The sequence below is a fragment of the Poeciliopsis prolifica genome, unplaced genomic scaffold, assembly GCF_027474105.1.
Source record: "Poeciliopsis prolifica strain line A6 unplaced genomic scaffold, Auburn_PproV2 SCAFFOLD022, whole genome shotgun sequence".
Classification (NCBI taxonomy): Eukaryota; Metazoa; Chordata; class Actinopteri; order Cyprinodontiformes; family Poeciliidae; genus Poeciliopsis; species Poeciliopsis prolifica.
This window is the reverse complement of record NW_026562397.1, coordinates 3,364,430-3,388,120: the sequence shown is the minus strand read 5'-3', so window position 1 is coordinate 3,388,120 and position 23,691 is coordinate 3,364,430. Positions and strand designations below refer to the sequence as shown.

The following is a 23,691-nucleotide window of genomic DNA, read 5'->3' as shown; positions in this document are numbered from 1 at the left end:
GTGGACCAGACTTGAATAACAGTCTGTTTGGGAGTTCTCATTCATTTCAGAAGAGAACAAGTATCAATCGTGGCTGATATCAAACAGATCTTTCATTGTTATGTTGTAAAAGAAGATCACCGAGACTACTTGTGCTTCCATTGGCATCGAGATAATGACTCCAGTAAGGACATCATTGAGTACAGGATGAGGTTTCATGTATTTGGAAATAGCCGTTCTCCAGCTGTGGCAACGTCCTTTTTGTCTCAGGAGAGTTGCAATGAAGGCAGAGCAACAGTACGGGCCAGAAACCAAATGCTTTGTAGAGCGGGAATTGACGATGGCCTTGTTTTCACATCGACAGAAGAAGAGGCAATTTCTCTGTTACAGAAAACCCAAGCATCTCTTTCAGAGTCAAACTTAAGACTTTACAAGATCACATCCAACAGCATCCAAGTCTTAAGAGCCTTTCCAACTGAAGATCATGCTAAGGGCATTAAAGACCTCTGCTTGGATAGAGATGTAGTGCCCACACAGCAAAGCCTTGGATTAAGATGGGATGTCAAAAGGGACGTATTCACCTTCCAAGTATTCATCAGTGACAAACTATTTTCCAAACGTGGTGTCCTTTCCACCAAAAACAGTCTCTTCGATCCTCCCAGCTTTGTTGCTCCTGTAAGCATTCAAGGCAAATTGTTGCAGAGGAAGCTCACCATGGATGGAACGGAGTGGGACAATCCACTCCCTCAAGAAAATGCTGAGAGACGTGGCGTTTCAATCCACCTCACTCTTCATACATGGGGGTGTGTGGGAACGCATGATTGGAATTGCAGGGGGAATCTTAAGACTCGATGTTGATCCATACTCCCTCCTCCAGCTTGTCTCATGAAGTCCTGTGCACTCTATGGCACAGGTGACAGCATCATCAACTCAAGACCTCTAATTTCTGTCTCCTCAAATCCAGATGTTCCACATATACTTACTCCTACAATGTTTCTCACTTAGAAGCTGAGTGTTTTACCTCTTCCAGGGGTATTCACTGAAAAGGACCTGTATAAGCAACAGAGGCGTCAAGTTCAAAGATTGGCTGACAAATTCTGGCATCTTTGGAGACACAAAAACCTTCACACCCTATGGCAAGAGTCAAGTCCCAACGTTAAAAACGATGACGTTGTTTTGCTGAAGGATGATCATACAATGATTGAACAGCTCTCATGACTGACACTTTCCCAGGCAGCGATGACAAGGTAGCAAGATCTGCAGGATTGAGGTCAAGGTCGTCAAGGATGAAACCACCAAAAAGTTTCTCAAGTCTATTACTGAAGTTGTTATGCTTTTAAAGAATGAGGACTAACAGGTTGATAGGTTTATGTTTTAAGTACTGATGTGTGGCATCTTAACAGACACCAGGCGGAGAGTGTTCTGCCCTTTAATTTGTTGTAAAATAGGTTTTTAGTGTTCATTTTGTGACAGCACATTGAGTCTTTTCTTTTGAAGGTCATGTCAGGAATGGGACAAGAAATCAGTCATTTTCACATGTGAAGAAGTGTTGCAGTCAGCCTTTCATTTGTGCCAACGACATCACTGTCTGTAAGTTTTCATTCTATACTTTTGAGTAAATTTTATTTAATATCTTGTTTGTTGAGAATGTGAAAAAAGTGCTTTGAATCATGTATAATATTCTATTTCAATATTATATGCCATCTTATGTTGGTCTTTCATATTAAGATCCAATAAAATATATTTATGTTTGTGGTTGTAATGTGTCACAAAATGGTATGAACACTTTTCAAACCTCTGTACGTTTGAAATCAAGATTTCATTCATTTCAAAAAAGTTATTATAATCTTCTGAAGTTTATGGTTTTAATGTGACAAAATGAGGAAAGATCCAAGGGCTGTTTTATCCAAAGCACGTAAAAAAAAGCACTCAGCAGCAACACGTTCCACCTTAAAATCAGACTTTTATTCTTTTAATTGGAGATTAACATGGTTGATTTCACAGACGGAGATCATCTGAAGAGTGAGTGGTGTGTGAATGCAGCCATCACAAAGTTCAGCATCACATCTGCTGCTCCACAGGTCGCAACACAACATCTCCCACCTGGAAAACAAGGTGGAGTCGCTCAGACAAAGAAAAGCAAAAGACAATCCTTTAGAACAGAAACATGGAAAGAAAAAAAAACAACTACCTGAACATGAGGCGGGGCACTCATGACATAAACCACGGCATTAGCAACGTCTATCGCTTCCAATGGCTGTAAAAAAATATAAAGGCTTTACTGCTTTCCTCTAAAATAGGTATTGAGCGTATTAATATGCGCTTGTTTAAATATGCTTACCTTAATGTGAGTATATGTTGCAGTGGCTTTTTCAGGGGTTTCGCTGTAGAAACGATGAGCAAATTCAGTCTCTACTATGCCAGGAGAAATGGACTGAAGAGACAAGAGGACAGTCAGTTAACGTCAGGACGTAAGACGACGTCTGTCCTATCAGAGACTGCAGAACCGGTTGGACCTGAATCTTTGAGGATCAATTCCAAAAACTACTGCATGAACTGAAAGAATAATAAGTCGAATTCAGCAGCAAGTCATGCATTTCAAGCAAGCGCCAACAGATCTGTCAGAGATTCATGAACCAACAAACACACCTTCTCAGAGCCGCGCCACATAAATAGGAATGAAAAGATGAGGGATCACCTCGGCTTGAAAGCTGGTCACCGTTACAAGGTTCTCAGAGAGTTCGTTAATGGGCGTGGTGGATCTATCAACATCGGCAGAGATTAATCTGACTCATTGGAGGCCACCTGTGTAATAACGTGCGTTTTCAACACACCGAATGGGACACAATTCAGATTTTTTATCGAGTTAAATACACTTTAATCAAAACCATATTGAGACAAAATATGCTAAATTTGCAATTTAAAATACTTTTGAGCTAAAAAAAATCAAGATATTTGTTATATATAATGTGTAATTCAATTTATTCATCCATCAAATTGGTACAAATTGCTGTTATACAAATTCAGTCTTTTAAGTACCTCTGATCATGCAGGTAATGCAGACTGTGGGGTCATCTGCGCTGTCGCTACATGATTAGCTTTCAGCTGCTATGTTAGAATGAAACAGCTTTGTTGATTGGTTAACTCCTTTTAGCCCAACTTGAACACAATAGACTTTTCTATGTTCCATCATATCGTTTATTGTTTTTTTTTTTACGGAGAAATTAACCTTGAGTTGGTTAAGAGAAGCAGCTTTGTTGTTTGTGGATGTCGCTTGTGCGTCAGATTTACGAGCGTACCAGAAACACACAATTACAAAAGGTTCCAACCGGAACCTTTGTATGCTAAGCTAATCACGGTATAACTTTCAGTGCGTTACAATCGACGAAATCCATTAATGGAAGTTAAAGCGTGAAGGTCCCAGCCCCAGTTTATAAATGGACGGCACTGAAACCTCACCGTGGCTCTGATGTGAGTCTTGGCCTCTCTGAGCTCCTGCCTCAGGCCTTCGGTCAGGGCCGACACGGCGTACTTGGTGGCCGTGTAGAAATGGATCTCGCCGCCATTAATCACAATGTGTCCACAGATGCTGGAACAGAAGGGAGGGGAGATATTTGAGGGTTATGCGAGTCAAACACATACAAAGAACTACTGATATATCCCCGCACAAAAGTAACAAAAACAGTCTAATAAAAAGACTGAACAGGATCAGACATTCTGTGCCAGAAGACTCTCATTTGACTCAGCAATGTTTTCATAAGCAACCAGACTCTTGGAATTTGTTTACTCTGCTTGTTCATCAAATTTTTTTTCTGTTGCTGCCATTAACTCTTGGCAGCCGGTTATGGTTTCAGAAAGTCGTCTTCATCCGTGGTTTTGGGTTTAGCGCCGTTGTCCTTGTGGCAGAACAAACGATGCCATTAACTTCGCACGGACTATTTGTTTGTCTTTTCTATAAAATGTGCACCTGACTTTTCAGGGGTTTTTTGTCCAAAATTTTAAAATCAATTTTTTGTTTTAATGAACCTACATTTTTAAACACTTCAGTGTGACACAAACAAAAACATCCACTGCCAAGCCCTGAATGAGATCTACAGTACATTTATTATAAAAACTGAAATATCAAAAGCAATACCAATCTGAGCACCATAATCTCACCAGCATGCATCAGAAGTCATCCACTGCATCTCTGATTCCACTAAGCAATAATAATAATAGTCCAGCTGTGGAATTGATTAAATGATTCTTTTAAAAGTCTCCAACTTTTTTCTTTTTCCATTTAAGTTAGTTCAAGCATGTCTCTTCTAAACATAAAGCATTGGTAGAGTTATCACTGCTATTAACTTTATTTATTTCTTTTGATTTTATTTGCCCTTGAAATTAATATTAATTCAATACTGTTATTGACTATTAGTTATTTAACTATTACTGTACTCTTTTTCTCTCTCATATAAAGTATTCTTACGTCACTCATTCTGTACTTATTGATGCTGTTTTTGCCTGGATAAAGTGATTGACATGGCAGCTGAAGCCAATAACTAGATTTAAAATGAAAGAAAATGGAGAAATGTAAAAAGATTGAATTAATTCCAATGAGGTTCCAGTTACAAATTATTACCTCTGTGATACTTAATGAACCAGAGGCTAAGTCAACGTGAACAGTTTTCTCTCCACTGCAACAAACCCGGTCTGTTAAGAGAACAAACGAGTAAAATGAAAGCGAACCTGTTCAAGTTGATGATGTGCCCGTCATCAATGTTCCGTTCTTTCATCGACTGGTACGCTTCACGAGTGCAGATGCTGAGAGCCATAATATTCACCTGCAAAACAACCAACGAACAACATGCAGAGAATGAACGTGTAGAAAATGGCTCTGCAGACGATTTATTACTGTTATTGTTTTTGTATCTCTGTTTTGTTTTATTGCATCACAGCAGGTAAGGAAAGGTGAGGAAATGATATCTACATAGCAGAATTTCTGCAACAAAATGCTTTACATGAATTAGAATGAAATGCAATAAAACAACAAACCAAAGGAAAGAGCAAAAGGAAAAAAAAGAGTATGAAACTGCAAATTAGTCCCCAAGTTTAAGAATAAGTAGTTCGTAATTCAAGGGTTTCTCTGGATTCTTGTTCTGATAAAACTTGATGGTATTTTCTAAGTTTGTTCTAGATTTGTGAACTGACGGGAGTTTGTCTTTGTTATTAAAAGTTTAATACTAAATGCTGAATGAATAATTTCTCTAGATAAACTAACAGGAGTTTATCTAGATTTCTGCTCTGGGCTGAATGAAGTGTTTCTCCTTTCTCCTCATTCTCAGACAAACTATTTGAAGTGTCCCTGAAAGCCTCCAAACAATGTCTCATGAGATTCTCTGAGTCACAGTGAGTTCTTACATCCAGCATGTTCTTCCAGGCGCTGGTTTTGCCGCTCAGCAGAGACTCGGGGTGAGCCAGGCCGGCGTTGTTGATGCAGACGTCCACGCCTTTGTGCTGCGCTTTGATGGCTGCAAACATGGACTGGATGTCCTCCACGTTGGTCAGGTCGCACTTCATCGGGATCAGGACGCCACTGTGGCCTGCGCGCTTACACTCTGCAGCCAAGGCCTAAAACAACGTGGCAGTAGAGAAAACATTTGACTGAAGCTTCTGACTGTATCTTATAGTCTTATTTTCAGTAAGAGTACTGAAAATAAAATCTTATTTTCTGTTTTATTTTAGGATGGAAGTTTAAATCCAAGATAAAAGATGTAGAACGCTACAAACATCTGATGTGAAATCTGCTTCTTTAGTTTGCAATGTGGTCAAAACTTTTCAAAGATCAAGATAATATTTAAATTTGCTAATGTTGAGTCAAATGTGTAAGTTAATGTTTGATGGACAGGATCTGATTATACAGATCAATAAACTCCAACTTTTACAGCAGCTTCACTTAAAGACATGGATGAAAAAAATAAGCCCAGTTATTAAATACATAAATATATATACACATCTATGCTTTGAATGCAATTAATAAAAACAAAATTATTTTATATCCATATGGATGGATTATTATCGTTGCACTGCTGCTTAGTTTTAGCTGACTTAGAACTGGCATCATTTTACTATTTTACCAGAAAGTCTTATAGTCAAACTCAATATGTTAGAACAAATTCAAAACTGAGCAGATGATTTTAAATGTTTTGTTTTGGGCCATTTTTTTTTTTTAAATTGCAAACAAAATCAATTTGTGTTGAAAAAATTTTTAAAAAAATCCCCCATACCTCCACAGAAACCTACAAAAAAGAATACAAAATGAAAAAAATGCATTTTAAATTATTTCTTACTTTAATGATTTTATTCTATTTAGTTTGAAGATTAAAAGATAGCCTATCTATTATTTCGGCAGATTATTATTATTTTTTTTACTGTGACATGGACTCTTCCAGAATGAACAACTTTATGGTTTTTATGAGTGAATAATTAACTATTACACAGTTTGATCTCAGCAGGACTTTAACCTGTGCAGGAAATTACTTTCTGTATCCCGGTGACGCGCACTTCTTCTCTTTTGTCTTCACATGTTGCACTTTTTTGACACAGACATTGAACACATTTCATTTCCAACTTGTGTCTTTTTGAAGCACTTGACAATTTTTCAACGACACTGTCTGCAGCCTGCTGCAGACATTTACTTATTGTGTAACTCATGAATCTCTGCGGAACTCCCAGTTTTCTGCAAACCTGTCCCGGTGGATTTGAACTGTAAACCGATCTGCTTATTCTATTGCATAACAGGACCATTGTATATTTACAGGGTTTTGTTAGTTTATAATACATTTAAAACGGCCCTCTGTTTTCCAGATTGTGCAATCAGGACACAGTATTAAAAGAACAACTTTTATTTATTCATTCTTTATTATGATTAGTAGCTATTATTATCATTATTATTATTATTTATAAGTATTCTCATTTGCTTTGATAATTTTTATAATTTTAAGAATCGCTCACAATTTTTATTGCGTTTTATTTGATCATCATTATTATTATTTGAATCAAAGTGTAACAGACCTGGATTTTGTCCAGGCTTCTCGCGCAGCCCACCACCGTCATGCCGAACCGGACCAGCTCTTTGGCGATGGCCGCTCCAATCCCGACCGAAGCTCCGGTCACCAGAGCCACTCTGCCCTTCCAGCGGTCCATCACAGCCTCACAGCAGGTCTTCACTGCAGGTCAGGAGGACAAGAGAGAGAGACGAGGGAGCCGGGAGAACACCGGGATCTTTATAGTCCGGAGTTCTGCTGCACGGAAACGCCCCATTCTGCGCGGTGCGTTCAAGGCCACTCCTCACACTAATGATGGATGGATGGATGGATGGATGGATGGATGGATGGATGGATGGATGGATGGATGGATGTATGTATGTATGTATGTATGTATGTATGGATGGATGGATGGATGGATGGATGGATGGATGGATGGATGGATGATGGATGGATGGATGAATGGATGATGGATGGATGAATGATGGATGGATGGATGGATGATGATGGATGGATGGATGGATGGATGGATGGCTGGATGGATGGATGGATGGATGGATGGATGGATGGCCTTTTGATAAAGATTGTGAGAGTTGAAAGGGAAGAATTATGTAACCCACCACATGGTCATTGTCGTCTCAGTGTCAGCATGTTTTGCTATGAACAGCCTGGATCTCACGCTCTTCTGGATCCAGCAACAGGATTGTGCAAGTTCCCACTTTAGCAGAACTTTGGCAAAGTTCAGTCAAGCTCAATCAGGTGTGAAATCATCAGTCATAACAGTAGGAAAGGGTTTAGGCAAGAAGTACTGAATAACTCAAGAAAACAGTCATTTAACATGTAAAAGTTATATAATCAGACAGACAAAAACATGAGTTATGTGGACATTTTTGGTATTTTGAATGTCAATATGGAAATAATTCACATCACATAATCACTAATTAAGAAAATTTCAGTGTATGTTGAATTTTAACCAGCTTCATTCCTGAATGACTACTTCATGATAAAATTACTCCAGTAAAAAGTATAGCGTCGTAAAAGCATACTTTTTAAAGTACACTTCTTTTTCCTGAAAGTTACTCAACAAAATGTAACTAACCTCTATTCAACACTTGTCCACCAGACCTCATCATTTGAAAAATTTTAAACTAAATACACAATGGGTTTGTGTATTTGTCTAATCATTGTGTTCTTATGTTTCCTATAAAGCTTATCTTTCATAATGCTTTCTTATCATTTTGTTAAATGACAATGTTTGAAGTTGCTCAATTTTAGAAAGTTTTTATTTTTTTCTATGTTCTCTCATGCTTTTTCTTTTGTTTTGTTTGTAAATATGTCTCATAAAACATTGGTTTGAGCATCTATTTAAAAAAAACAAAAAAAAAAAAAAAAAAAGCAAGAGTTTTGTGGAAATTGGTGTGATTCCTTTAAGGAAATTTGCTTTCAGAATATCAAACCCTGCAATTATAAGGTCAACAGAAATACAGCTGGTGAACCTTACAGCTGCCTTCCTGGTCAATGCTGTCCTTCCTGCTTTAAACGTCTTCACAACTGTCTCTGTTGGTCTTCATGATGCTGTTTGTCTGACAAACCTCTGAGATCCGTCAAAGATCAACTGGATTTGCTGTATTATACATAGTTGACCCACAAACATTAATCAATTTTACTCCTACAGACGTAACCAACGCGAAAGGAGTGGAACAAAAATGGATGTGACATCTCGTAGATTTTTGCTTCAAAATTAAAGCCTTGATTCCTTTCCATTGCTTTTGGACATCAATTTGGAATCTGAAATGTGTGGCTGAAACACGGGAAAATGTTGAAACGTTCAAGGTGTGTGCAAACCCATGAAAGGAGCTGCAACTGAAGTGATTAAGTTTCTCTCTGGTAAAGTTCAGGTGGAGTCCCACAGTTGATGAATCAGTGCCAACATTGGTTATCAAAGGCAGATATTGTTGTGGAGTGAAAAGCTTTTATCACACTAATGATTAATTTGCCCTCACTTTCAGCTGCGTCATGCTTAAGCAGCAGCTAAACAGGGTGCGTCAGTCTATTCATTCTAATTAAATAAAACCCTTTTACACACTGTCCCTCGTTATGTAACCAGGGGCAAAAAAAAACAACACACACACACAAAAAAAAAACACATAATGCAGTGTAGTCTTTCATCTCAAAATCCATTGGAAATGTGCTACATGCAGAGATTTGGATCAGTTATTTGAAGGAATGTCATAGTTTATATTTTAGCTGCATGATAGCAGAAATAAAAGGCGTTTGCCATCCCCTTAGCTAAGATCTGGATGCACTCCGGGAAAAGTTGGGAAAAGTCCTGTGAGGCGCATGCAGAACACCGCAGGCACAAATGATTAGGTACGGCTGAAGTTAACAAGCTTTCAGATGTTTTATGTGCAGACCGGGGAGACATGTAGGCTGCAGCTGATAAAATGGTGTCTCTTGTTGCTTGATGTGTTTACCATGTGAAGCACTTTTTACTGCGTTGTTGCTGAACTAATAAACTCGACTACTAAGAAAAGTACACAAAGGTAGTCGTATCAGTTGAGCACAATTTCCATTCATTAGTACATCCACCACCTCTAGAGCGTTTTAATCCTTCTGTTCATGTTGTTTTGGTATTTCTTAGACCAACGAGAATGCGCATAGCTAACATGAACAATGGATCTTGCATATCATACGACTCTGTTCTGTTTGGGTGTGAGACAACCTACGAGAGGTAAAAAAAAGTAAAAATAAAAATCACATCATAATAACGTCTCAACCTTGTGTTGCATCACAGGAAACAGCTACAAATGAAACCAGAAGATTAGCACATTGAATAAAGAAACAAAAAATCCTAATTTTCTCCCTCGTTGTCTGAAGATAAATCAAACCAAACTTTTATAAAACACTAAACACTTTGGCTGGATGGTGAGAGTCATTGTTCATTAAGAAGACTAACCACTTCCTTACTAGTTGATGTATTTAGATGTTGCTTCAATATTTCCACACACTGTTTTTTTCCTAATCTCGCAGTCTAGTTTGTGAAGTGCACCAGTTCCTCAAAACAGCCCCACAACATGATGCTGCCACCGCCATGCTTCACAGATGGGTTTTCGGGGTCCATTTCTATAACGTAAGTCAAAAATAAGTCAATCTCCGGCTCCAATTAGCTCTAATGTGTGAGTTAACCTATCAGAAGTTTACAAATCCATGACATCATCATCTATCTTTCCCTCATTGCATGTAAACTTCTGCTTTTTTTTTCTTTTTCTTTTTTTTATTTTTTTTATTTACTTTTTTCTAACAATTATGTCCTTAAGCAAATAAAAATACATTCAGTAAATGCGACCTAAAGCAAAACAAGTTTGGTCTGATTAAAGTTCAGACAGTAGAAAAAAAAGTGTTTGCAATTTTTCACTCACTGTGTGAAAACGTCTGGTTTCAACCGCGGCGTCGACCCTAAAGTCAAAATATTGATGACTTAATTTTGCATGAACTTTCCAACATTTGCCTTAATATCTTCTTGCTTTACATAGGCAATTTCCTTGAAAAAACAAGTCTTATGTTAAGACTAAAAGTAGATAAAAAGTTTTACATTTGAAGTAGTTGGTCCATGAAACTGCATCACCCCAGCATCTTGCCATCAAACTCTGGTTAAAAGACAATGATGTAGACATAATAGCACAAAAGTGACTTTTTTAGGTGTCTGTGCAACTAGGAGAAATGTTAGTCTGTTCAATTGGCTTTTTATCTACCTTTCCTTGTACGCCTGCTGTATTTGACCTCAGTCATCTATGTCCTCAATTTGCCACAGAAACGAATTGCTGATCATTGAAAATATTTTATTCATAAAACGCATAATCATTTTCAGAAATGTATGTAGCTAAAAAACATCACACACACACATACACACACACACACACACACGAACACACACACACACACACACACCCACACACCTACACACACACACACACAAATTAATGTGCAAAGGCATGCTGTAAAGTGAGCTTGTACAGAACGTTCAAATAAAAATCAGTGCAGCTGTCTAATAAATGTTAACAATGAGATGGGTTGAAGTATTTTGGCTGTCATTCAGCTCTACATCTCTGGGAAAGTTGTTGAAACTTGTGCTGGGATGATGTTGGTACTGTGAGGCAGGGTAAGCCATTCTATATAACATTTTCCTCATTAAGGAAGATTACTGCCGCCCTGAGTGTCCTTAAACATTGTGGTGAGGAGACTCAACTTCTATACTTGCGAGCTTCACAGGCCTCTTGTCTTATCTCGCTGTCAAAAGTGTGGCCTCATCTTTTCCTCCTGGCGAAATTCCTTTCAAATGGCCCACATCCCCTTTTGTCGCTCCCTGGGGTTTCATCGTTCTTCTTTTTCGTTTTTTTTTTTTTTGCGGGATGGCGGTGGAAATCAGGAAAAGATCTAGATTTTGACAAGTGGCACGAAGAAAAAATGGGTCATTGCATAAGACTTTCTACCTGATCTGTCCTGTTCAACCTGATCCGTATTATTATTATTAAATGTGCAGGTCTTCATGGAGGCTCAACCTTCAGACGAAGGCGCCTTCTCTTTTTCAAGTTTCGGGACAACCTCAGTACTGTTCAATAGAGCAACGTGATTGGCTGAGAAGGTAGTCTCTCAAATTACATAGTACATGTCCAAATAGGACCACACCCTGTTTTCTGTTGTGGACTTGATAAAACGTCTTGGAGAGATCTTTCCAATATCGCTGGTTTAGTCATACTTGGTTTTTCCCCTTCCTGCAGCCTGGGGTTAGATCATTAAAGATCTAGTTGCGTGACAGGAGGCTATAAAGCTAGTTCCAGCAAAGTAACTCGCTCTCTTTCAGCTTGATTTGTTTTGTGAAAAGGTTTATGAGATGATTTTATTATAACAGACTCCTAGCAAGGATTTCAGAGCATGCATGTGTTCATAAATTTGATCTTTTCCGTTCTTTCCTTTGGTTCACTTGATTTATATTCTCACAATAAGAAAACTTAGATCCGCATTTTCAGGCGGACCAAGATTTGTGTTCTTGAACTGCAGCAGAGTTCGGATGAGCATTTTGTCCTGCCAGAACAAAGTGGACTATCCAAGGAAAACACCTCTGGCCCATTTAAAGTAGACCAAGTGGAGCTAACTGATCTGATGTGAAAGACTCCTAATGATCATCTTCACGGGAAAGGGGATTGGTCAGACGTCAGAAAACAGAAGGAACAATGCAAGGCAATGAACCAAAAATGTATGAACCTAAATTCTAAACCCAGTAAATTGTCAGCATCAATCAATCAATCAATCAATCAATCAATCAATCAATCAATCAATCAATCAATCAATCAATCAATCAATCAATCAATCAATCAATCAATCAATCAACCAATCAACCAATCAATCAATCAATCAATCAATCAGCAGAGTCAGGTCATCAAGTTGCCAGGCAGCAGTCTAAGCAGAAAGACCCAAACTGGCCTCTTGGGCTAGGTCCTCTGGGGAAATCCCAAAGTGTTTCAGCATATCTTGGGTCTTCCTCTGGGTCTCCTCTTGGTGGGACGTTCCCAGAACTCCTCCCCATGGAAGCATTAAGGAGGCATCCTACCCACATGCCTGAGTCACCTTGACTGGTGTAGTGTCTTGTGGACTGGCCGAGTGTCTCAGTCTATCTCTAAGGGAGACCCTGGGAAGCCCATGGAGGAAACTGAATTTGGTTGTTGTATCTGTGACCTCATTCATTTGATATTTAGCCATAGGTCCTGATCATAAATGAGGGTAGGAATGTAGGTCAACTGGTAAATCAAGAACTTTGTCTATTGGCTCAGCTCTCTCTTCACCATGACAGACCGGTACAATGACCGCTTTACTGTAGATGCTGCACCAATCCAACCATCGATCTCCTGCATCAATAACCAATACTCTTTAATTTGCGAACAAGACCTCAAGCAATTTTAAGTCCCCCACTCAGGGCAAAATCTCTTCTTCGACCTGGAGAAGGCACTCTACACTGTCTCAAGAACATGACCCCAGATTTGGAGGGACTGTTTCTCACCCCTTCTGCTTCACACTCAGCTGAGAACCGCTCTGGTTGTGTTGGCTTCTTCACAACCAGAAGAAGCCAACAGGACCACATTCATCTGCAAAGAGCAGAGATGCAATCCCATGGACATCCAAATGGATTCCCTCAACAACTTGGCTTCACCTAGAAATTTTGTCCATAAAGGAACCGAATCTATGACAAAGTGCAACCTTGACTGAGTCCAACTCTCACCGGAAAGAAGTCTGACTTACTGCCGGCAATGTGGACTGAGCTCTGGCACCGGTCATACAGGGACCTAGCAGCCCATATCTGGTTCTCCATACCCCCGGGCTATCCCCCAAGAGACACAGTCGAATTCTGTCTCCAAGTCCACAAACCACAGATAAACTGGTTGGGGGAACTTCCATGCACCCTCCAGAATCCTGCTTTGGGTGAATAGCTCGTCCAGTATTTCACGACCGGTACAAAAACCACACTGCTCTCTCGATGTCTTATAACCCCTCAGCTTGTACTTCTCTTATGCAAAGACAAACTTGGGAATGCTACTGGGGGAATGTTAAAGTTTTTGAGCAATCCTGGTCCTCGAGGGCCGGTGTCCTGTAACTCTTGGATGTCTCCCTGGTCCAACACAGCTGAATCAAATTGCTGAATCACTTCCTAAGTGCAGTCAAATTCTCCGGTGTGCTGAAGTAGAGAGACATCTAAAAGTTGCAGGAGAATGGCCCTTGGGGCCTGGAATTGGCCACTGTTTAACATTTTTGTGTATTTCCTTTTTTTCTGACCAATCACAGCAACTTGGCTGAATTTTGACCAATCCCCTTAGCTTCTTTCGTAATTAGCTGTTTCACAACATCTCTTAAAAGCTGAACATGCAAAATGAAAGCATGTGTGACACTAAACAGTAGCATTTGCCATTAAAATACATTTAAGATGCTCTGTAGGATTTGTTTACACAATGTAAACATTTCATGGCCAATATGGAATTCTTCGTTTGCACTTTGATAACTCTTCAGGGCATAATTTTATTCGTATTAAGGTTCTATTTCAAGAAGATACTTGAAAATGTTACTTGCACTTTAAATATTAACTATGTTAATATCCCATCTTTTTAGGGTTGTTTATGTGCAGCAATTCCAATCTTCCTTCAAAACCGTGTTATGGCAAAAATGAAGCATAAAAAATTAGCAACTTTGACCTCAACTTTTGCAAAAATGTCAATAATTCTGGGCTGCAGCAATCACAAAAAAAAAAAAAAACATCCTGGAGGGACTGACTAATGTTGTGTTATGTTTGTAATTTGAAGATGGAATATCTAAAAAACATGTGTAAAACTGACTGAGTGAATTTAAAACTTTCATCAACCCAAAGTCCACCATGACTGAGCTCTGAAGTAATAAACTCTATGTTTGAACTTCAGACGGTTTGTGTCATTAAAGTAGTCAAGCATTACATTGTAAAGCTGCTTGCAGGCATAAAATAGTGAGAAATCACCATCGTCTCCTGTTGACATTAATTTAGTTACTGAGAAGAACAAAGGCATTCAAGGTCAACACATTCAAATGAAACTTCACAGAATTGTTGAATCTAAACTCTGTCAGTGAAGGTAAAGTGAAAAATGGAGAGGACTTTGTCCACTTATTTTAAAAAGTCTTGCAGATCCGAAAGAGCTTAAAAGAGCATGAAAACACTTAAGATACTTGATAAAGTTGGAAAAGTATTAAAAATACAAATATGGCATTATTGTAGAAACTTCTTCCATCAAATAAGGCTATAAGTATTGAAAGCAAAGATGAATCACTCAAACATCAGGCAGCATCAGCACAATGTTGATAATTGCAACTAAGCATTGGAAGCAAATCTGCTCTCAGTCTAAATTACAATGGGGTTAAAACATTAGACAATATGTTTATTTCTTTATTTAGTTCTATATTTTATTCCATGTGGAGAAAAGCAAGGTAAAAGAAAAGGAATTAACATTTCTTTAATCTCTGTTTTCATTTAGTTGATGACATTCTGCATTTTCTTGTCTTCATTTCTTCTGCGATATCACCAATCCAGACGGAAATAGCAAATCATTTGGTGTGGGAGGGCTTGATAGGTGGGCCTACCTGACTTATAATAGAGCGCTGGACAGCTCGTCAAATATTTCCCCTCCACAGCAGTCAGAAAACAAAGAGAGACTTAAAGTGGGTTTCCACCATGCAGCTCACCTGGGTTTTAATTTGCTTTGCATTGTCCGTGAAGACCATCTCAGCTTCGGGTATGTCCTGTAAAGAGTCACGTTAATGAGTTCAGATCTTTAAAATTAGACGGACTGCGCCTTTTGAGTTATGTGAAATGTTTTATGTTCATGAATTTGTTACGCCTTCATAAATCTTTGGAGTTGACGAGATTTAATCTTGAGAAATTGTGCCTTCTTCGATTCATGAAGACTCTGCAGAAGACTAGTTACTAAATTAACTCAAGAGAATTGACATAATGTTTTTGATGCAAAATCTGTTGATGATCTGCACACCATCATCAGTGTGTCTTTCTTCCAGAATGGTGCTACCAGTCACAGGTTAGCTGCAACAGGTCCTGTCCAGGTAAACGCAGCTCCAGTCCAGTCACATGAAAGCTTTTAACAGGTGAAGTTGTTGTTTTATTAGCCTTCTTGTCATCTTCTCCTCACAGGTCCAGATGCGTGGCAGACAGTTTCTCACCAATGCGGTGGCAGATCTCAGTCTCCAGTGAACATCGTGACGAGGAAAACGGTCAAAGACGAGCGCCTTACCCCGCTTCAGTTTGACGGCTACCAGGAGGCGTTTAACTTCCACCTCAGAAACAACGGTCACACTGGTAGGTCTCCGGTCAAATTACCTTTACACTGGAAAAAAACTGTAAATAACGAGTAGGTCACAAAGATGGAGTGGGAGTAAAAATGCACAGAACGTAATGTCTGGCTGTAAACTATAAAGATAAGGATGAAAAACTAGCAGAGCTGAGAGTAGATTGGTGAACAATAGGAATTTTAATTTTTTTTTTGAAGAGGGGAGTGTTAAGTGTTTCTGATTTCTCAACTTGTTTCATGACAAATTCCCTTTTACATATTTATTTTTATTCTTGAATTATTATTATTATTTTGTTTTTTACATTTATTATTGTATATCATCCAGTTGAAGGCCAAGATAAGATCAATACTGTTGACGCCAAGAGTTTAATATTGAACGTCTTGTTTCTTGCTTAGTTGGTTAGTTTGTTGGTTCCTTTGTTCCTTATTGCCAATGACAGAAGAAAGGCAATATCTCTATATCTCTAATTCTTGGAGATATGACAAATAGATCAAGAATTTTATGTTCTTTCGCAAACTTTGACTGACATAAAATCTTGTTTCTTGGTTTGTCAGTCGGTTGGTTGGTTTGTTGGTCCGATGGTTCTTAGGTTCCTTCCTTCTTGCTGGTGACATTGTTGTTATTGTCATTGTTTTCAAGTTCTTTGTAAATTTTGAGTGATATAACATGTCAACATTTAAAAAAGAATACTGCTTTTAAAAAATTTTATTTAAAAAAATGTGTGCAAAAAAAAAAAAATATATATATATATATATATTGCTTATGTTTTATTATTATTATTTTTCAATATTATATGCTTCTAAATATATATTTTGTTTTTTAGTTCAGCTGGACTTACCCCCTGGTGTTGGGGTCAGTGGAGGACACTTGGATGCAAATTACAAAGCCATTCAGCTCCATCTGCACTGGGGCAAGAACGGCTCAGCTGGATCCGAACACACGATTGATGGAGAGCAGTTTCCCATGGAGGTAATGCATGCAACAGGAGCATATTTAACTTTTTTATGACCTTTGTTTATTGTATGTCAAATACAATAAACCTTACCTCAAGAAAAAAAAAGAACAAAACAATAAAAATACAAGTATATCTTTCATTTAACCTGCAGATGCACATTGTCCACATCAAAGAAGATTACAACTCTTTGTCCCAGGCTGTGAAGGACCCCACTGGAATTGCAGTTCTTGGATTTTTCTTTCAGGTAACTTTACTTCTTCTTATTTCATCAACAATCTGAATCAATGGTCAATCTGACAGCAGGCACCAACATGTGAAAAGCAATGAGGGAAACTTTTCATTGTTGCATGGTACAACCATTATAATGTAGCATGCATTATACCTACCAACTTTAAGGTATTTGTTACCTTAAAGTTAATAGGTAACTGTAAGGTAGTTAAAGGTGAGGTGTTACCGCTATTGCTTTTGGGAAACATATTTTTTCCAGGCGAAACACAGTCTTAAAAATGGGCTGAGTTATAACAGTAACATGTAATTAAACTTTGAGGCATTTACGACATAAAAACAGGCCTATATTGTGCTCAGTAATGCTTCAGTCAGTGGCAGATATAAAGTGGTGACATAAATCTGTCCTTAAATATTGTTTAAAGACTCGTCAAAGAGCAATGAGTGTCATTTCAGTGTGAGCAATTCATCATCATTATCCTGAATTTTCTCACATTTTCAGCTTCCTCAGTTGCATCAGATGACTGATCATATATCTTCTTTTTTATCTTCATCACCTGTTTAGCACAGATCATCTGCTGTGTGCATCCCCAGTCTTTATATATTCCTGATTTTATTTCCAGACACTTTCTTTCTTCATTCCAGGAGTCTCTGTCAGAGAATAAGAAGTACACTCCCCTAGTTGATGCTCTGAAGCAGATCATTAAACCCTGTAAGTTATTGCAGATTTCATGGAATAAGAACATAATCAAACCCCTTTACCTGCACGCTGATTTGTGTGGTTAGGCTAAAGGCCAGCAGTTCCAGATGAACAAAAACACCATAAACAACTTTTCTCTGAACCCTCACAATGAATCGATTGAACCTATTGTTCCTTATCTGTTTTGAAGCCAGTAACGCATCGGTGTCAGGGGTCTCCTTGGAAATGCTTATTCCCCCTCAGAGCAGCTTGACGAAATACTTCAGGTACAGCGGCTCCCTCACAACACCCGACTGCGCTGAAGCCGTCGTCTGGACGCTGTTTGAAAGCACCGTTCCTCTGAGCAGGACTCAGGTTGATATGAACATTTTGTTCAGCATTGTGACACTTTATTGATTGTAGCTGTGTTTGAATTAGCAATAGAATTGCACAAATTGAAAATTTGAAAATAAATGCACTAACTGGAGACATGGCAATTTGGGAAAAAAACCTCATGTTTTTCAATGAAGTTTTTCACAGTAGGATGAGGTGGGTTTTTCCAATCATATCGAGATAGCTGCATTTCGCAAAACTGCAATGGAGACACTTTTTTCACATCACGAGTCAAGTGATCAACAGTTTGACGTTGCTACTTACAGAAACGACAAAGAAGACAACGGGAAGTAGTAGGATGACGATGGGCTTTTTTCTCTGTTTTTGACAATGCAAAACTGGATTAACCAAAACTCTCAAAGCATCGTACACTTTATAAAAAGTTGTGTGTCATTCAAACATGTTGAATCCATAGCTCTTCTGTAAAATCACCCACATACGTAGCCACTCCCACGTTTAAGCAGCTTGTCACCAAAACGCCTCAATAGGACACCAATGACTGATTAGTGTCATGGCTGGAATATGAATATATCTGTTGCTGCTATGATTTTTAATGACCTAAAGCATGAAAAAGCGTATTCATATGTTATTTTAATTTTATTTCTTATTTAATGGACAAATAGGAATTACAAAATTGTGTGGTTTTTTTTCCAACATTTTCAGAATATAGATAGACAAAGATTGGCACACATTTGCAGCTCCTGTTGGCTGAATCTTCCTTAGATTTTTAAAGATTAAAGGTTTGATTTGACTTTTTCAGGGATCATCACGCTCTGAAAAAGTGACTATTTTCATCAAGGAAGTTCCAAACAAGCGTTTGGAAGTATATGCAAAAGTGGTGACAATAAGTCAAACTCAGTGCTTTACTTGATTCACTGTTGCTCTAAAAACCACAAATGAAAATATAAATGGGGCACATTAGGCAAAACTGCAGTTTCCCTCTTAGCTACCACCCTGCAGAGCACCTCTCCCCCTGCAGCTCCATCCACTCAGCTCCTTCAGACTAGCCCAGCACCTGGTGGAACTACACATCAGCTGAGCCCATTATAGGAACTACTTCTCAGTGCAACACTCTTGGAAACGATTTAAAATGAGACAATGAGAAATGTTTTTGTGATGATGTGCTGAAGGCAGAGTGGCGGAAAGAGTACGAGTTTCTTAAAGGGACAGGGCCTGATTTCAAAGTGTCAAATTGCAAAGTGAACATTTTTAAAGTCATATTTGTCATATTTTTATAACAACTGAATGTAACACAGGTACTTGACTGTGGTATAAAACGGAACTATGGGCCTATAAAATACATAATACCAACAGTTCATTAAATGATATTCATCACCACCTGCTTTTTTGACCACTCATCTCATTTCTTATATTCACGTTATTGTTTTGTTGCGCAGCACTGATATTTAACCTCTTGTTGTGATTTTGTCTTCACTGCAGCTCTCTGCATTCTGGCAGCTTCAGTTTCCCGAAGGGACAGAAATGATTCAGACCTACCGGCCAGCGCAGCCTTTGAACGACAGGTCTGTGTTCTACTCTACAGGAAACGCTTCCCTGGTCAGCTGGGCGCTGCTGCTCATGTCGGTGCTGCTTTCCACACTCTGACCAACAAAAGCTTTGTTTGACGCAGACTCTGTTGGGAAATGTGGTGAATGTTTGACTGTCAAAATTATTTAGAGAAACTGAACAGATTATATGTTAAGGCTAAAAGCTTCTTGCCTCATGCTTCTCGTCGTTTATTTTGTTTAAATATTTACTGACATTATCAGAAATCAGATTGTGGTTGTAAAGTTACATCATTATTTAAGTTTCAAAGATTACGGTAATTTATTTCAAAAGTATCTGATTTTTTTTTGTGTGCCTCTAAGCAAATATTTTGTCTGTCGAGCTCGAGTTATTTTGAATTTGTAACTATTCATGTCAAAATGTAACCAAAAATAAAGAGAGTTTGTATAAGAAATTAAGAGCAGAAATTGCTGTTGGATATCAGGAAAAAAAATAGTTTCTTAGGTCAAAGCTTTGTGGAACTCCGACATAAAATATCAAAGTTCAGACAGGAGAACGGGACGATCAGATGAGACATGAGTCAATGACTGAAGTCCAAACAATCACAACAAGCGGAAACCAGAACACCAGACTAGGAGCAACCGTGACATGTAGCATCAGAGCAAACAGAAGGAAGTAATAATGACTCTGAAAGGTAGATATACAAAGGAGGGGACAGAGATGACAAATGATCTAATTAGAGGAACTGACTGTAGCTGGGACTGCAGCAGTGAGGCTGGATGAGGTAAGTATCTAACAGCTGGGGAAGGGAACGAAAATGCAAAGAGACTCAGGCAGAAACAGAGGAAGCTAAACAATGACAAAAATAATTAATATATCTTACAAGATATACCTAAAAAGAGAAACTAAACTAACAGAAGGAGTAAACTACAACAAGAACATGATTCAAAGTGGAAAACAAATCAAAAACAGTAAAAAAGAAACTGAAAGCACAAACTAGGCTTGGGGAAAAAATGATGAAAATATAAATCTATGTGAAGAAACAACACAAGAAGAAGTCCACGACTGGAGCGTAAATGACATGAAATAGTCATTTGTTCTACTGATGACAGGTGAAAAACTTAACGTGTGACTGTGGCTTCAACACTCAGCTCCTTCAGACTAGCCAGCAGTGATTAGCAAACATCTGGCTGAACTACGCATCAGCTGAGCTCATTAAATGAGCTACCTCTCAGTGCAACACTGGTAAAAACATTGTTAAAGAGTTACCAGAGGAGCCATGTTGCGACGACTTCCTGAAGGCAGCGTTTCAGAAAGAGCAGGAGTTTCTTAAAGAGACAGCGGCCCAATTTTAAGATTTCACATAAAGTCATATTTCTTTAGCTATAGTTGAAACAGCATTTTTATAACAACTGAAAGTAACATAATAACTTGAGTATAAGACAAAATCCATAATACAGCCCCATTGATATTCATGGCATTTGATAATACACTCTTCCTTTCTCACAACAGATTTTGCTTTTAATTCCTTTAACATCCACCAGGTGGAAGCACCATACAAATTATCGCTCTTTAAATATATTCAGAAACAGTGAAGGTTTAATGTTTTACTTTTGTACCCATAACACCCACAGCCGTTGCATGATGACACAGTTTAAGGAGCACAAGAAGGAGCTGCGTTAGGGATTGAATGTCTGTCCAGTTTGCAGAAAACAATTAATCTTCCTTAAACTTAATCACAGTCTGTCACAGAACAACAATACACATGAATGCATTTGTTTGGTCTTTTGGCTGATAGAAAACCAGTAAGTGGTGGCACCATCATGCTGTGGTGACTCTCTTCTTCTGCACAATAAAGTAGGAGTTAAGAGAGGATGGATGGAAGGAAATCTTGTTAGCGTCACAATCTACTGGGTGTTTTTAGTTTATGTTGGATCTGTTTATCATGATTTATGTTCTACAAATCTTGCCATATTCACTCTTCTCTGTGTTTATTATTGTTGTTAAGGTGTTGCCATATTAGCTCATTCTTCTCTGTTTAGTTTCATGGTTTATTCTCGTGCTCCGTCTCTTGTATATTTGTGTTTCTTTTTCTTAGACAACAGTCAGGCTGTTTCTGGTTCCTTCAGTCTCCTTCCGTCAGTCCGTCTGTGTTTCTCATTTGGGCCTAAAAGCCTCTCAGTTTTTACCGTCCCCTGCTGTGTTATTTCGTTCCCACGCCTGTTTATTCGTTTCCATGCTCCTTCTTCCATTCTCCATATTGTTATTTTGTCCATTGGAGACCTTTAAGGTTTTCTTCTTCATCACTAAATCTTCTGAACATGCCTCGTTTGAGCACCTTGGACCTGTCTCGACCATTTTGCTTCTTTGACAGATAGAGCCTGTAAAAGACCTGCAGGGGGCAGAGAGGCGCCTTTCAGCAGGACAACAATCCAAAGCGCAGCTGAAGCCATGGAAGGGTTTTGATCAAATCACGGTCATGTCGTAGACTGACCCGGTCAGAGTGCAGACCTGAATTCATTTGGCAACCCTTTTTTTTGCTTCACAGACATTTTCTGTCAAATCGGACTGAAATTTTCTTGTAGGAGAAATACAACTCTTAGAGACAAGAAGTGTTCATTTAATATGAATACATAAAAAAATATATAAAAGAAATAGAATGAACCAAAAGTGTTTTTTTTATTTTGCTTCCACAATTATGCTTTACCTTCTTTATTACTTTTCTTGTCTAAACCAAGTCTATGTTTTCCCCTTGAGAATTAATTTATACAATTTTAATAATTTCTCCACATACATTTCTTTCCACATACAGCCTCTGCAGCCACTAGGTGGCAGCACTTTACAAGCATGTTCGTGCAGATTGGTTGGTGACGGCCCTCGATCTGTGCAACTGAGCTAAAATGAACCAGGAAAAATATGGTTCTCGTATGTATGTTTTGGAGAACAGCAAATATTAATCTACCATGTTTTTGACCTAATAATAAGCTACTCTTTTGATAAGAAAGTGGGAAGGAAATTAGTGTTAAGTAGCTTTTGGGGATCAGATGTACATCCTGTACCAGAAGCATTCACATTTCTACCTACTTATGCTATTTACTTATGTACTTTTTCACATTTTGTTACATCAGTTTTAGATGATCGGTTTCAATGTGCTGCTAGACAAAGTAGCATATTGTTGTAACGTGGAGACAAAACAAGGAATGGTTTTCAAAATCTTTAATGTGGAAAAAAGTCACATTTTAAGAAGGCAGCAACATGCTTTTCTTCAATAAAAACAAAACAGGGTCCGTTTGATGGTAGGAATCAGCACATCCAGATAAAGTTGCACTTGTATGTTTAAATCATGTTAGATATCTGTCCAGTCAAAGCCCCAGACCTGAATTCAATTGGTGTTATCCAGTTTGCAGTCCAGTTGAATATAAATGCACAATGTTCTTCATTAAATAAAAAAAAGAAAAAAGAAAAAAACAATAATCAGAATGAGTAACTATAAGTGAAAATTGTAGTTATTTCATTTGTATTTTCTTTCTTTTTTTTTAACAAAAATTGTCACAGCTGTCCTTATTTATTTTTACTAGGACTTGGTTTGCACACTGACTCTACAGGCATGCTGTTCATTTAGATGTGTGTTTACTGAACCCAAACACCTTTGGGTTTTGATCCATAGTCTGTTGTCTGCAAATTGCCTTTTAAAGGCAATGAAGATACAAAGATATATATATAAAAATGACATTATGCCTTTCTATTTTACAATTATGCTTTTGTTTCTAGTGTGAAATCCCAATAAAACATTGAAATATTAAAAATAAGACATTATCCAGTGCTTAGTGATGTCTGTTCTTGGACGTTTTGGGCTCCTGGCTCCCTGATGCCATCTATCTCCGTCAGCTCAGTGCGCTGATTATTCTGGATGTAGTCCCACATTGCACAGGAATAGACGTGTGATGCAAGCAGAGTTCTGGGTGCAACAGTGCTGACATAATCTGCAGCTTGCATAGTCATGCTCCCCTACACACCACACACCCAAGCACGCACAAACCCACACACACACACACACG

At 38.3% G+C, this 23,691-nt stretch overlaps 2 protein-coding genes across 2 annotated transcripts; one reads left to right on the top strand and one right to left on the bottom strand.

The window, feature by feature from the left end:
• Nucleotides 1-1,922: 1,922 nt before the first annotated feature.
• LOC129369852 (dehydrogenase/reductase SDR family member 11-like) lies at nucleotides 1,923-7,240 on the bottom strand. The gene is made up of 7 exons (XM_055045512.1): nucleotides 7,030-7,240; nucleotides 5,377-5,586; nucleotides 4,705-4,799; nucleotides 3,439-3,568; nucleotides 2,321-2,413; nucleotides 2,171-2,236; nucleotides 1,923-2,082 (listed from the first exon to the last, which is right to left on the bottom strand). Exons 1-7 carry the CDS (start codon nucleotides 7,159-7,161, stop codon nucleotides 2,041-2,043), a joined length of 768 nt encoding a protein of 255 aa, XP_054901487.1. The 5' UTR covers nucleotides 7,162-7,240; the 3' UTR covers nucleotides 1,923-2,040.
• ca4b (carbonic anhydrase IV b) lies at nucleotides 7,214-20,015 on the top strand (the record flags this gene model as incomplete). Its single annotated transcript, XM_055045298.1, has 8 exons — nucleotides 7,214-7,286; nucleotides 15,585-15,629; nucleotides 15,718-15,882; nucleotides 16,699-16,844; nucleotides 16,982-17,074; nucleotides 17,701-17,767; nucleotides 17,946-18,109; nucleotides 19,568-20,015. Coding segments are annotated over 8 exons (918 nt in total), but the record flags the coding sequence as incomplete, so codon positions are not given.
• Between the last annotated feature and the right edge of the window lie 3,676 nt (nucleotides 20,016-23,691).